This window comes from Schistocerca cancellata, chromosome 4, assembly GCF_023864275.1.
Source record: "Schistocerca cancellata isolate TAMUIC-IGC-003103 chromosome 4, iqSchCanc2.1, whole genome shotgun sequence".
NCBI lineage: Eukaryota > Metazoa > Arthropoda > Insecta > Orthoptera > Acrididae > Schistocerca > Schistocerca cancellata.
Genome location: NC_064629.1, coordinates 612,529,697 through 612,546,130, shown reverse-complemented (window position 1 = coordinate 612,546,130; position 16,434 = coordinate 612,529,697). Strand labels below are relative to the sequence as shown.

The 16,434-nt window shown below is 38.2% G+C and overlaps 1 protein-coding gene across 1 annotated transcript in view; it reads right to left on the bottom strand.

Moving 5' to 3' along the window:
* Positions 1-16,434, bottom strand: part of LOC126183742 (uncharacterized) — a 128,486-nt gene that overhangs the window by 66,898 nt on the left and 45,154 nt on the right. The window contains exons 6-7 of the mRNA XM_049925955.1: positions 15,143-15,252; positions 8,260-8,394 (exon numbers count right to left, since the gene is read on the bottom strand). Of these exons, the coding sequence (XP_049781912.1) occupies positions 8,260-8,394; positions 15,143-15,252 (245 nt within the window). The remainder of the gene's footprint in view (positions 1-8,259; positions 8,395-15,142; positions 15,253-16,434) is intronic.

Below are 16,434 nucleotides of genomic sequence, written 5' to 3'. Positions count from 1 at the left end.
AGTTGTTTGTTACAATAGGCCTATTTCAACAAACAGACATCGTCAGGTTATCTGTAGTTAAATGGTTCATAATTTTGGTACACTTTTTCTAACATTATAAGAAAATATCGTTACTACAAGTAAATATTATTATTATAAAATTTTGTTATGTACATCAAATGGGTTTGCATTCATACATTATTGTGGATCTGTTTTAATTACACTCCGATGGTGTTCTTGGAGTAATAGTGGCTGGTTGCACTAGATATGACTTGTTATCTATGTAATTTTCAGATTGTATGACAGATTATTTGACAGATGTGCCAGCAATAATGTCTGGTTACAATCAGTTTTGTTTATTATGCTGCAATTTTTGCTAGTAGTAATCTGGTGGTCTTGTGTAATCTCTGGCTGTTTCAGAAATTTCTGCCTCTGTCCATTTACTTGATTTATAGTTATAATAAAGTTTTCTATGTATTTTTTTGGTTTAGATTGATTTGTTCATTGAGTATTTTTAGTGGGTAGTTGTGTGCATGTAAATAGATTTATCTCTCTCCAAAAATGTTCATTAGTAGTTGTGTGTTCAGTTTTTAAGCGGCAGAATTTACCTAGTCATTATAGTGAATTTTGTATACACCTGGCTTTGAGTAAAGACCTCAATGATACCACCAGTAAAGATTACCCAAACAGCAGCATAATAAATAAGACTGATTGTAACCATACAATATCACTGGTACGTCTCTCAAATATGCTGTCACATAGTTATTGCTCTAAAGAGAAGGAAGACTATCTGAAAATTATATGATATAAGTCATATCTAGTATAACCAATCATTATTACTGCAAGAGCACCAATGGAGTGTAATTAAAACAGAGAGCAACAGAACCATGATAATGTATGGATGTCAAACTCATCTGAAGTATGTAACAGAATTTTATAATAATGTTTTCTAATTGATATGTATGTATGACCTCCCCCCACGAACCATTGACCTTGCCGTTTGTGTAGAGGCTTGTGTGCCTCAGCGATACAGATAGCCGTACCGTAGATGCAACCACAGCGAACGGGTATCTGTTGAGAGGCCAGACAAACATGTGGTTCCTCAAGAGGGGCAGCAGCCTTTTCAGTAGTTGCAGGGGCAACAGTCTGGATGATTGACTGATCTGGCCTTTTAACATTAACCAAAACGGCCTTGCTGTGCTGGTACTGCAAACGGCTGAAAGCAAGGGGAAACTACGGCCGTAATTTTTTCCTGAGGGCATGCAGCTTTACTGTATGGATAAATGACAATGACATCCTCTTGGGTAAAATATTCCGGAGGTAAAATAGTCCCCCATTCAGATCTCCGGGCGGGGACTACTCAGGAGGACATCGTTATCACGAGAAAGAAACCTGGCATTCTACGGATTGGAGCCTGGAATGTCAAGATCCCTCAATCGGGCAGGTAGGTTTGAAAATTTAAAAAGGGAAATGGATAGGTTAAAGTTAGATATAATGGGAATTAGTGAAGTTCGGTGGCAGGAAAAAAAGACTTCTGGTCACGTGAATACAGGGTTATAAATACAAAATCAAATAGGGGTAATGCAGGAGTAGGTTTAATAATGAATAGGAAAATAGGAATGCAGGTAAGCTACTAAAAACAGCACAGTGAACGCATTATTCTGGCCAAGATAGATACGAAGCCCACACCTACCACAATAGTACAAGTTTATATGCCAATTAGCTCCACAGATGACGAAGAGATTGATGAAATGTATGACGAGATAAAAGAAATTATTCAGATAGTGAAGGGAGAAGAAAATTTAATAGTCATGGGTGACTGGAACTCAACAGTAGGAAAAGGAAGAGAAGGAAACGTAGTGGGTGAATATGGAATGGAGTAAAGAATGAAATAGGAAGCCGCCTGGTAGAATTTTGCACTGAGCATAACTTAATCATAGCTAACACTTGGTTCAAGAATCATGAAAGAAGGTTGTATACATGGAAGAACCCTGGAGATAGTGGAAGGTTTCAAATAGATTATATAATGGTAAAACAGAGATTCAGGGACTAGGTTTTAAATTGTACCAGGTTTTAAATTGTAAGACATTTCCAGGGGCAGATGTGGACTCTGGCCACAATCTATTGGTTATGAACTGTAGATTAAAACTGAGGAAACTGCAAAAAGGTGGGAATTTAAGGAGATGGGACCTGGGTAAACTGAAAGAACCAGAGGTTGTAGAGAGCTTCAGGAAGAGCATTAGGGAACGATTGACAAGAATGGGTGAAAGAAATACAGTAGAAGAAGAATGTGTAGCTTTGAGAGATGAAATAGTGAAGAGGGAGGAGGAGGAGGAGGAGGAGGAGGAGGAGATTAGTGTTTAACGTCCCGTCGACAATGAGGTCATTAGAGACGGAGCGCAAGCTCGGGTAAGGGAAGGATGGGGAAGGAAATCGGCCGTGCCCTTTCAAAGAAACCATCCCGGCATTTGCCTGAAGCGATTTAGGGAAATCACGGAAAACCTAAATCAGGATGGCCGGAGACGGGATTGAACCGTTGTCCTCCCGAATGCGAGTCCAGTGTGCTAACCACTGCGCCATCTCGCTCAGTCTGAAATAGTGAAGGTAGCAGAGAATCAAGTAGGTAAAAAAACAATGGCTAATAGAAATCCTTGGGTAACAGAAGACATATTGAATTTAATTGATGAAAGGAGAAAATACAAAAATGCAGTAAATGAAGCAGGCAAAAAGGAATACAAACATCTCAAAAATGAGATCGACAGGAAGTGCAAAATGGCTAAGCAGAGATGGCTAGAGGACAAATGTAAGGATGTAGAGGCTTAACTCACTAGGGGTGAGATAGATACTGCCTACAGGAAAATTAAAGAGACCTTTGGAGAAAGGAGAACCACTTGTATGAATACCAAGAGCTCAGATGGAAACCCAGTTCTAAGCAAAGAAGGGAAAGCACAAAGGTGGAAGGAGTATATAGAGGGTCTACACAATGATGATGTTCTTGAGGACAATATTATAGAAATGGAAGAGAATGTAGATGAAGATGAAATAGGAGATACGATACTGCGTGAAGAGTTTGACAGCGCATTGAAAGACCCGAGTCGAAACAAGGCGCCCGGAGTAGACAACATTCCATTGGAACTACTGACAGCCTTGGGAGAGCCAGTCCTGACAAAACTCTACCATCTGGTGAGCAATATGTATGAGACAGGTGAAATATCCTCATACTTCAAGAAGAATATAATAATTCCAATCCCAAAGAAAGCAGGTGTTGACAGATGTGAAAATTACCAAACTATCAGTTTAATAAGTCACAGCTGCAAAATACTAACGTGAATTCTTTACAGACAAATGGAAAAACTGGTAGAGGCCGACCTCGGGGAAGATGTTTGGATTCCGTAAAAATTTTGGAACACGTGAGGCAATACTGACCCCACGACTTAGCTTAGAAAATAGATTAAGGAAAGGCAAACCTATGTTTCTAGCATTGGTAGACTTAGAGAAAGCTTTTGACAATGTTGATTGGAATACTCTCTTTCAACATCTAAGGGTGGAAAGGGTAAAATACAGGGAGCAAAAGGCTATTTACAATTTGTACAGAAACCAAATGGCAGTTATAAGAGTCAAGGGGCATGAAAGGGAAGCAGCGGTTGGGAAGGGAGTGTGACAGGGTTGTAGCCTCTCCCCGACGTTATTCAATCTGTATATTGAGCAAGCAGTAAAGGAAACAAAAAATTCAGGGTAGGTATTAAAATCCATGGAGAAGAAATAAAAACTTTGAGGTTTGCTGATGACATTGCAATTCTATCAGACAGAGTAAAGGACCTGGAAGAGCAGTTGAACGGAATGGACAGTGTCTTGAAAGGACGATATAAGATGAACATCAACAAAAGCAAAACGAGGATAATGGAATGCAGTCTAATTAAATCGGGTGATGCCGCCGGAATCAGATTAGGAAATGAGACACTTAAAGTAGTAAAGGAGTTTTGCTATTTGGGGAGCAAAATAACTGATGATGGACGAAGTAGCGAGGATAAAAATGTAGACTGTCAACGGCAAGGAAAGCGTTTCTGAAGAAGAGAAATTTGTTAACATTGAGTATAGATTTAAGTGTCAGGAAGTCGTTTCTGAAAGTATTTGTATGGAGTGTAGCCATGTATGGAAGTGAAACGTGGACGATAAATAGTTTAGACAAGAAGAGAATAGAAGCTTTCGAAATGTGGTGCTACAGAAGAATGCTGAAGATTAGATGGGTAGATCACATAACTAATGAGGAGGTATTGAATAGAATTGGAGAGAAGAGAAATTTGTGGCAAAACTTGACTAGGAGGAGGGATCGGTTTGTACGGCATATTCTGAGGCATCAAGGGATCACCAATTTAGTATTGGAGGGCAGCGTGGATGGTAAAAATCGTAGAGGGAGACCAAGGGATGAATACACTAGAGTGTATGTGTGTGTGTGTGTGTGTGTGTGTGTGTGTGTGTGTGTGTGTGTGTGTGTGGTTTTCTACATAACCTTAAAAAGCCGACTACAGTGCAAGAGATGCAGAATAACATACTTATTTACATATTTCCACTTGACAATGAGAAAAAATTCTTGAAACATGTTGTGCTAAGAACGAAAAAATATGTAAGTAGTGCAGTATTTCATTATTTACATAAAGAATGACAGCTGCAGGCTTTAAAAACATTGATTATGACATGTGAAATTGAGTAAAACGTTCCTACTTCCCAAACAGTTATCAGTTCCAGTTACATCAGCAGTTTTTACTAGATAATAAACCTTGATTAGATAAAAGTCCTTGACAAGTCTTTTGATGCCTGTTATGTACATATACCATACATAAAGTGCACGGGGGTATCCTATACGTAACTTTTAAAAGCTTAAAACATTATTTCTCACATATTACATTTTCCCGTGTTTCACACCATTTTTTTGAAGTCCACTGAAAAGTGTAAAAGCGGGGCCTCACTGTATTCAGGTTTTATTAGAGCGGTTTTCTCCTTGGCATTTTAATGTCAGTTATAAAATCAAATCAATACCATTTGTGTTGCCACTGTAATAGGTAGCATTAGAGTTCCTTTCATAACATGTTATGCACAGAGTACTGTTTGTGCCAGGGCATTCTGTCTATACAGCATTCAGTACATTCATAAGCAGTTGCACAGGGGATGAACAATTTTTTAACCATGCAAATGATGTCAGGGTTCCATAGTGGAAACCGCGACATTTATAGCTCCATGCAGCCAGGGTATTCACACCTGAACTATATTCAAATCCTTGAAAGGCAAGCATGCACTACCAGAGTTCTTTCAAGCAAATCATGACACGTTTACTTGTATAAGCGTCTTTTGCTTTATATCCCTGTTCACGGATATTGTGCAAATGTACTCTACTAGATTCAACTTAAGTGTAATAATTTTCCATTCATGTGTGTGTTTGCGCACATGTGGCAAAATAAAAATTATCTTTAGCCATACAAAACACTTTAAAGACATTATCATCGTAACACAAATTATTTCTCTGGTTGCAGTATACTTCATGGGCTTGTGTAACCTATTAAACAATTAATCGGTTTCTTAAACATTCTAACATGTTAACCACAATTAACAGATTAGCCCATCCCTACAATCAATATGCTTACTAAACATCTGTGGGAGATAATGACACCAGACTCTCGAGGTCACCCAGGAGGCTTTGAAAGAAAGCTCCAGTGTACAAACCAAATTGCTTTCCTGAGAATAAAATATGCTTTATCTTTTAAAAATTTTAAATTTATTTTAATAACCAGTAAAAGTGTAGAGCTGCTTGACAAGATGGTAAGATGACAAAATTCTCCCCATGCCGTATTCTGCAAAGCTCTTGTTGCTTCACTTTCATTAAATAATTTTTTTTTTTTTTTTACGGTACTGCTGCTGAACTTCAGCTAATGATCTGCTGCAGTTAATAATGTCTCATTTTTTTACAAGTGTATTGATGTGATCCTTATTTTTCTGGCAAATTTTATCAGAAAGGAAGGAAATTATTCCTCAAGCTACTGTTACAAAGGTTTTGTGCTCATGTACTCAAGACTGCCTGCCTTCAGTGGTGTACCAATTCCCTCCAATGGGGTAAGAACTCAATATAGCTCTGGCTCAAAACAGAACTATTAACAAGTGCGTAATAGTTACTTTCCTGATGAATATGACATTACAAACGAAAATGTGTCTCAGTCATGGATCTGAACTCTGACAGCAAGAGTATGACAAGCAGTCACCTTAACCATTACACTAACTGATCTTGTCACTGAAGTTTCCTCCAACATCACAATTTAATGTCACCGAATTTCATTGATTTTATCTGCACTGATCCAACTCATTTAATTTTAGTAAATTTAATTCAACTGGTAATCTAGAACCTCTTGCCTTCCTTTACACATCAATGATGAAAAAGCTAAGTCTGGACACCTGGATGGGGATTTGAATCCCAGTCCTCTGAAGCCAAGAATAGTGTCTTAAGCACTGAACCAACTAGCTCTGTTAAATGTCTCATTAAAGATGAAATGTTACTGTTCAACGTTGTACTTCTCTAAACAATGTTATACTGTAAATGAGATATATTTCAAAATGAAGTGTTCTTAGACATATTATGTTGACAAAAATAGTGCCCTATAACATTTTACAGAAATTTAGCAAAGTTCACATAGATATACACATACACTACTACATCTAAGCTTGAAATCTTCAAGTTCCACACAGAAATACTGCAACATGGTGAACCTAAGCAGATTAAACAGTGGGGAGATAGCACAGAAATATGTGACACACAGAACATCAGTATGAGACCACTAAATGATCCCAAAATAGTCTGTGTCAGCAAAGAACTTGAGTACAGTGATCTTTACTGCGTACTTTGAGCATTTGGCGGATTGTATTCTGTTATGGAGCAAGAGACTATGAATACATGTGGATAACAACACATGTGGGTAGGTCATTGGTAGATTAGAAGTCATCCATAGTCAGTGTGAGATAGACTAGTCAAATGCAACCCACAGTGTCATTTTACAGCTGTGAAGAAGATTCTGGATAGAAGGAAATGTTCAACAGTCAAGTTCAAATATGAGCTAACACTCAGTTCCTACACTTATCTTGTCTTAAGTGCCTGAAGACACTGAAAGCAGTTGGACTACGTAAAGACAGCTTTGAGATGTTGCTCTGAATGTTCAGTGTCCAGTCAGATGCATTTCTCTCTCACAAAGGCACTGGTCTCTTTCCCACTATGAGTACACCATGGAACAGTGCAATAGTATATTGTTTTCGGTGAGTTAGTGTAGTGCCAAGAATGGTTTTTGCCATCTGTTAAACTGGAAGTCCCATGGACACATCACAACTCTGCTAATATTATGTAAAGGGAGGCAACATGGTTGAACCAGTCTTCTTGCTGGAAGAACTTCAGGTTGGGAGCATGAAGGCGACAGCATATTTTCTTATGGTACTGTGGTGGTCGTACTCTATATGAAATGGCATGTGCACTTTATTTCATGGTGCATTCAGATCTGGGATCCAGCTCATTGATGATAATACCTGACACCACACTGGGATGGCCAGGGCCTGGTATATATGGATACCTACACCATGAGAAAATCCCATGTCTGAAGTGGCCACCTTACTTGTCGGACTTCAATCTGATTGAACATGCAGCAAATGGCTTGCAGAGTTTAACACTACCACCATGGACCATTGCTGACATCCCAGAAACACTTGTGTAGCAATGTGGAGAATCATCACAAGCCATGCTGGACAGTTTAATTAGCAGTATAGGGTGCATTTATGTATCCTATGTGCTGTGTGAGGTCATTATATCCCATACGCCACCTATGTAGGGGCACATGGTAAGTGCCACTCATAGACCAGAGACTGTTTTCCAGTACACTTTGCATCCTCATCACTGTTCCGCAATGTTACCAGATCACATTTTAGTAGGTTTATTATAGGCATATCTCGTATTGTGAATATATAAGATTAAATGACAATCTAATGTCATACAGATCAAGTGTGTATCTAACATTAATCAACTAACTACATAAGGGATTTTCTAATATTGGGAGTGTGGTATTGTTGGTATTCACAAAGAATTTGAACCCTTTCTTTCTGGTAGAAGACTGAGGCATCAAACAGGAAGATTTCATTTAGCATTAATGGTTTTAAGACAGACACGTACATGGAGGAATAAAGTTCAGATTTTAAAAAAAATATTACTACCAATAATCATAGACACTAAATTAGCAGAAAATAAAATTAACTTACATCGATGATTTCAACATCATAATCATTACAAAACCAGTATTTCTTTCCAGATTCTTCACATAATTTTTCTGCAATAATATGGCAAAAATGTTCTATATCAAAAGTCTTCTGAAGTACAATAAGGCAGGGAGCCATCTGCAAAGCACCATGCAAAAATATATCAGAAACGTAGAACATTTTTATGAAAATTATCCAAATTTGATTATTAATAATATAAATTACACAGAATACATTTTAAAATATAGTATGTATCAAATCAATTACAATGACAAAATACGTGGAATTATGCAACCTCGCGAAAACTCATACTGTTGTGAATGTTCAATGAGTAAAACCAACTTTTTTTATGATGAAGCCACAAAAATTTCTCCTTCTTTGTAAGCATTGTGTGCTCAATGTATACATACTCATAACACAATAAAAAAATTGTACTGATGATAATTCACAGCTCAGCATCGCAATATGCATGATGTGAAGAAGTGGTGACAAGAGGGTCACCATCTTACACTGAGAGCAATGGTGTGTGTGTGTGTGTGTGTGTGTGTGTGTGTGTGTGTGTGTGTGTAAGCCAATTTGGCACAGAAACAGCAGGCCTCTTGCAATCATCAGTGTGGAATTTATAACCACCTAACTCCAATATAAGCAGAGACATGGGCAAAACATGTTTTTCCAGCCCCCAGTGTATAGGCTGCCCTGCATGACAGGCATGTTACGCTGGAGTAGTATCGGCCTGCTTTATTGACCCGCTTTGCATGGTGGCCTGTATATCAGGGCAAATACACAATTCTCAACACCCCCCACCCCCCCCCCACCCCCCCGGATGTGTAGCCTGTCCTGCATGACAGGCATGCTGGAGTCATACAAGCCTGCTTTAGTGAACTGTATTTGCAGGGGCAACACATGCCACTGAGCATGGCTGGTAAAAGGTTGAAAACCATAGAGAAGGGGATGGACAGAGGTGAGGAGGAGGAGATGTAGAGACAGAAAGAGTGGTCAGGAGGAGATAGAGGTGAGAGGGTGAAGTGGACAAGTGGGCAGCCAGAGGGGGGCGGAAGAGGACAACAGAGGGAGCAGAGGTGGGGGGGGGGGGGAAGAGGAGGGCAGAGAGAGGCAGGGAAGAGAAGGTGTGTTTGATATGTGTGTCTAACGCATATGCGGGTGAAGCTGCAGGGAAAAGGCTATGTAGACATTATTATTAGATTTGTAAACCTGCATTATTTGTGCATTAACTAGTCAATTAATAAATTTAGAAAAGATTAGAGACATTTGTAAAATGCTTATTCTCATTCATCAACTAGTGAAATAAAAAATACATTTAAGAATTTCACCAGATAATAGATTAGTCATCTTGTGTGTCAAAGCTTATAGTAACTTCAAGTAGCTTTCTATAGTTTGTAACTGTGTGAATCAGGTATCAGCTGCATGGGTAGTGTAGCCTAGTGCTCTGTGTTCATGGAGAAGGTGCAGGAAATTGCCTGGCTTCTTTGTTGTATGTAACATGGAGCATAGTGAGGGAGTGTGACATCCTTCCAATATAGCAAATATCATCAACCGAAGTCGCAGATTCTATATGTAAATACTACCTTCACATTTATCAGCACTGACAAACATCTTGTGCTACAAGAAATTCACATACAAGCTATGGCTAAAAGATTATCATTATGGACCAGTACTGCAGGTGCGTTAGATCAAGGCTTAACACTTCTCCCCTATAAGTCAGAAATGGCCATATAATGTTGTAACTGGTTCTTCCTCACCAGTTTCCAAACAATAGTGAAGCAAATCCTATCACATGGATATTTGTAACAGTTACATACTCACTGCTGCCAACAAATTTACACCATTACAGAACCTGTTGTGGCGTGTACAGGACTCCAAACTTATTATTTAGTAAACAACTAAAACAATCTATACTGACAATATATGTTCATGTATAGATAAAAATATTTACTCACCAAGTGGCAGCAGGAGAATACACACACAAATAACTTTTACAGGCTTTTAGAACCAGTGGTTCCTCCTCCTGGCAGAAGAGGTGAATGGAAAAGAATCCAGCAAGTCTCCCCTGACCCGAGGTTGTGGGTGACTTTTCTGAACTGTACCTCTTTTCCTAAACCTCTCCAGTCCTTTTCCTTCACCGCTCTTCCTTCCCCTTCAACTCTTCTGCCAGAGGAAGGAGTCACTGCCTCCAAAAGCTTGTAAAAGTTAAATCTTTTTGTGTGTGTGTGTACTCTCCGGCCAACACTTTGCGAGTAGATTTTTTTTATCTATCCATTTAAATTTTATTGTATAACAAAACAAATTATGTTTATTACTATTTGTGGACAGCAAAATGTGTTGTCTAAATTGCAGAACTCTAGAAGGCTTTTGACAGAAGTCTATACAAAGTGTTGTGTTTTGATTATATAGAAATGGGTACTTTGATTGAAGTTAAATGCATTCTGAGTCAGAACAACTTAACCACAGTGTTTTAAAATCAGGTTCTGTCATTGGCCTAGTACCTTAATAAATGTTTTAACATTACCAGTCGACCTCTTTAATGAAAATTGTTAGATCTTTTGAACTATAATTACAATTGAATGACATAAGGAACATTCAAGAGCAATATCACTCTATGATTTGCACCCTGAGTTGAGGCCCTCAGGAAAACTTTGTGACTGTATAGAACAAAGCATCATACTTCACAGACTGTATTTGACCTGGACACACATTGGCAAGAATTGCCTGACTTCAATATTTTCTCTATCCTGAACCTTGTGCAGTCCATACCATAGAGGTTTACAGCTGTCATCAACATATAGTGATGTGTTACACAGTACTAAGAGGAAGATGAATAACATTTTTATCCAGAGGCCTATAACAAATTTTTTCATATGTGGTTATAGCTTATTCCAAATATCTTAAATTGTGACCATGTAGACTGTCAGATTTCAGCTATCATTTCCTAAACTCACTTGCGACAGTTAATATTTGTATCGGTTCATTTCACAAACTGTAACAATTTATTTTCTGAAAGTAACATGTTTATAGTACTACATTCAACAATTTAATGGGAGCACCCATCTACCAACAGTACAAACACACGATTCCACAACTTTTCTGAACGTTACACTGGCTCACAAATGCCAACCCAGAAGGGAGAGTGGAAGGGCAAAGTAAGTGCAATTTAATGGTTGCCACCATCTACACACATACTCCGTAAGTTGCCATACGGTGCATGGCAGAGGATACCTAGTATCATTGCTAGTCATTCACTTTTTTCTTCCGTGCGCAAAAGGAGTGAACAAGTGACTATATGCTTCTGTATGAAAAGTAATTTTTACAGTGTCTACAGTCCTTATGTGAGATGTATGTTGGTGACAGTAGGAGCAGTCTATCATAAATGCTAGTTCTCTAAACTTTCTCAATAATGTCTCACGAAAAGAACTACTTTTCCCCTCCAGGTATTCCAATCCGAGTTCACTGAAGATTTCCATAATACTCATGTGTTCTTCAAACATACCGGTAAAAAATCTAGCAACACACCTCTGTACTGCTTAACAGACCTAGTGGGAATCCCAAACACTCAAGTAGTACTTAAGACTGGGTCGCATAAGTGTTCTGTGCGCCTCCCTTTATCTGGAGTTCTGGGTGATCCCATTTTAGTTCCTAATTTTCTACAAACACTTCCTTCCTTTAATCCGATAAAGCACTCTATTATAATAAAAGGAATTTAATCTGTAACAATTTATGATTGTCTGTCTATGATGCAGCTTGGTAAGCAGAAACTTTTCCTACAATTTCTAAAATATATTTTATTATAGAACAACAACAACAGAGCAGCATGGTGAAGCAGACTTATGAAGTTCCCTTACATAGTATTTCATGGTTACTAAGATCACTATTATAATCTTTGCAGTTGCCTTTCTGGTGCTGACCTTGTCATCCTCTCCCAGATGATATCTTGCAGATGAGGGGTCAGTACACTGCTCTCCATGTCACTCTAAACTTTCAGACCTACGAACCACTTCTACTCAAGACCTAAGAACAACTTCTACTAATCAAGTAGAACCGCAATTGGTGCCAAGGCTGAGTGCACTCTGTTACAGTCCTCCCAAAGAGGTAAAATCTGTGGCAGCACTGGGAACTGAATCTGTGTCCTCTGTATGAGAGATAGACATGCTGTCTCCTCAGCTTCTGAGGTGGACCTTTCATTTTCTACATTTTCACTTTTTAATGGATTCTCCAAAGTAGGGATACCTATTTTGAAATGCCTGTTAGTCTTCACTTTTTCTTGCAACTATCAGCACTTTTTCAACATTTTAATTCTGAATACACAAATATTTCATCCAGAGACGTCATGAGGCAGTTACATCTGTCAACTTCACTGAAATAAAATGTGAGATGAACTAGATTTTAAAAATCTGGCATATTTAAAATGAAAATTGCATTGTGTATTTTCTCTTTGTTTTCAACACTGCCAGACCATTAAATTCATTTCTAGCAGCTGCTGAACCAAATTTTTCATTTTAGGTTCTTGTGATCTTGAGATGCAGTTCCAACATAACTTTCATATTTACTGCATCTTCTGTGATTATGGCTAATCTTCTCCAATGTACTCTCTAAACTGTTTACCTAAACCTCAAACTATTAATTTTTTGCTCAGATTCCAAATATGAAGAAAACTATACATTTATTTACTGTACAGCATCACAGATCAATATTCTCATACTATTGATTACTAACAGTTAGCATAATGATCTACTCCACTAACATGATGACAAACTTTTACAAACTGTGTATTAATTTACTGACTTTGCCACCATAAAATATAACTTGAAAATGCATCATGTGCTACTCTGGCATCAACGGTGTTGATGCCAGAATGAGTATATCAAATTAACACATATTTCATTCTTGTGGTTATCCTCCTATAGCTGCTTAAAACTACAAATGTTATTTGACACACAGGAGAGAAAAACAACAACAAAAAAGTTCACAGTCTTTAGGCAGAGAATTGGATGTGCATAACAACATATAAAGAAATACAAAGCAAAAGCAATAAAAAGTAGTTGCATCATCTCCTACAGATTTTACTCCTTAAAGAACAAATAGAATTAAGTTTTGGCTGAAAGTGAAAGACAATGGATACTTAAAGACATCAATATGATTTAGTTTGCCACATCCAAACGAAGTGTCGAAGTCCACACATACATTATGTCATAACAACAAAATGTTACAAATTATGGAATAATTGTGAGAGCACAAAGAAAAATAAATGGAACCCCCCCACTCCCACAACCTCACAAGCAGATGTGAAGGTTAACACCATGAAAAAGTTGCCTCGCTCCAATTCTATCAAATGTCAACACCAATTACTCATGAGAATTTAAATCAGAGGTGGCTGCTGTGTTGGGAGGAAGCCCCCTTGTAACCATTGTGCCATTAAAGTGGGATGTCTGTCATCAGACCTACTCGTGGCTATCTGGGAAACAAGCTTAGGTTGTGCGAGACATGCCACATCAGCAAGTTTGATCGCAACCAGACTGTGAGTGGTCAATGTGCAAGACACCATCTCCAAGGCTGTGCATGAAGTGGGCTTTTCATGTGCTACTTTCACAAGGATGTTCCACTAGTATCTTGATTCACAGAAAACTGTCATCACCAGTGTCAAATGCTGTGGGCAACAAGGCATTAACAATAGGGGACACTGTAAACTATGATGAATTGTAACCACTGGTATGGAGTAATGTGAACAAATTGCTGCCTAATTCAATACTAAACAACAACCTGCAAGCTGTCATACAATCCAGAAATGTCCCATATTTGGAACTCTTGCTCACCACACATCACAAGGACAGACAGTAGTACGTGCAAAAGAATACTTCACTGGATGTTCAATGTGTGCAAAAGGTCTTCAAAATAAGGAGACATGAAACTTCCTGGCAGATTAAAACTGTGTGCCAGATCAAGACTCGAACTTGGGACCTTTGCCTTTCGCGGACAAGTGCTCTACCGTAGGAGACGAAATACTGGCAGAAGTAAAGCTGTGAGGATGGGGTGCGAGTCGTGCTTGGGTAGCTCAGCCGGTAGAGCACTTGCCTGCAAAAGGCAAAGGTCCCGAGTTCGAGTCTCGGTCTGGCACACAGTTTTAATCTGCCAGGATGTTTCACATCAGTGCACACTCAGCTGCAGAGTGAAAATCTCATTCATATAGAGATATAGTAAACATTGGACCAAGTCTATGGCAGGGCACGCGTGCTTCGAAAATCACGAAGCTACGCATTCAGATTTGACAACAGGACAGGTGGTTGACGTACTCTTGTGAGAGAGATGTTGAAATGGGTCCCCTGATTTTCTGCCATTGTCTCAATACAGAAATCTACTACATTATCATGTGCATATGTTTGCTCAATTACAGTATGGAACCAGAGCACCTAACCTCAATCATACCGAACACATTTAAGACACTGCTGAACACGATACATGGGCCTTTGACACATCTCACATCACTATCTGTAAATTGTGGATGACAGTTACAGAACTGTTTAACAGAATGGCTCCCCAACAATTTCAATACCTTGTTACGCCCACATCAAGGTATTGCTGGCATTAGGGCAAATTCTGTTTGTCATTAATGTGTTCTCAACAATAACTCTAGAACTCCATTAGTTGTCTCCTATTCTCACTTTTTCCAGCATTCCAGATCATGACATTATTTTAACCATTCACCACATGAAATCTTTAAAAATGAAAACTTCTACCTACATTTTAGTTTGGATGGATTCTATGTTGACATGTTTTCATAGTAATAGCAACATGAACTGCCAAATGTTCAGAAATAAAGAGTGTTGCTTAAGATATTACAGTTAATTTTTCACAGTTAATGCATTAAGATATTTACCAGTTTTTCAGCTTTTGAATTTGATATCATCTGAAGCTGCATATACCCAGCACCATGAATCTCTAGTGGAAGTGCACAGTGGTAACCAGGGCTCTCACCAGAGTCATCATCTGCACACATTAAATAAAAGCCACATTTTTTAAGCCATCTCGCTAAAATTGTAAGAACCTACACAACTGAACTGCTCTGTCAATTATGAACACATACTCTATTAATAAAATATATAAATAGCAAAAAATGAGAACATTTGGCAGTGAGGCTTAGCATAAGTCATAGATCTTTTCTCAAGATGTTTTTCACTGGTATGAAAAAGGGAATAACACACAGTACAAAGTGCAACAAAATGGTATATGATTAATTTCTCATGGTGGGGATTCACAGTCATGTAATATTTCTTAAAAGACATCATAGTTGCTGTTGACTGTATAAATCCGTTGTGTGCTTGCCATTAACATTCACTCACGGTTTTCTGTGGCAGAAATATTATTTACCGTATTTACTCGAATCTAAGCCGCACTTTTTTTCCAGTTTTTGTAATCCAAAAAACCGCCTGCGGCTTAGAATCGAGTGCAAAGTAAGCGGAAGTTCTGAAAAATGTTGGTAGGTGCCGCCACAACTAACTTCTGCCGTCGAATATATGTAGCGATTCACATGCATGCTTTTCAGGCACAAAGATAAATACTGGCGCCAAAACCTCTGCGTCAGTAAATAAATAAAAAAAAAAAAAAAAAACGATGGAAGACGAAATTTTTTCTCCACCCCGAGTTTCGACCACTGCATTTTCATATATTATCCAATGAAGTAAATACAAATTCCGTATTGTTAGTCTTCGAATGTAGCAACATTTCAATGTACTGTACTACGAAAATCCGACTGGCAAGACTGTTTGGGATGTTTGTCAATATGGCCAACTCTACGTTCTGAATTTTTTCTACCTATGAGAAGAGATGGTTGCTAATAGGAACTTTTATGAATTGTGAATCACATGCAGTATTCTCTTCACCATAAGAATAATACGTATATAAACATTTTGCCATGTATTCTTTCATGTTTGCTGCTATCTCATTTAAATCCTGTCTGCCTAATAAACTACGAAACTAGAGTGAGACAACAGCAAACGCCGAAGAATATACATATCATTTCATGTTTATATTCGTATTATTCTTATGCCTAATAGTGATAGTCAGAAATGAAGCACGTCAATTGACTAGATTTTTAAATCTAAGATGACTAATTTCTGTGCAGAATGTTATGTACTAAAGAGACGTCTGCAAAGATTTTCAAACAGAAAA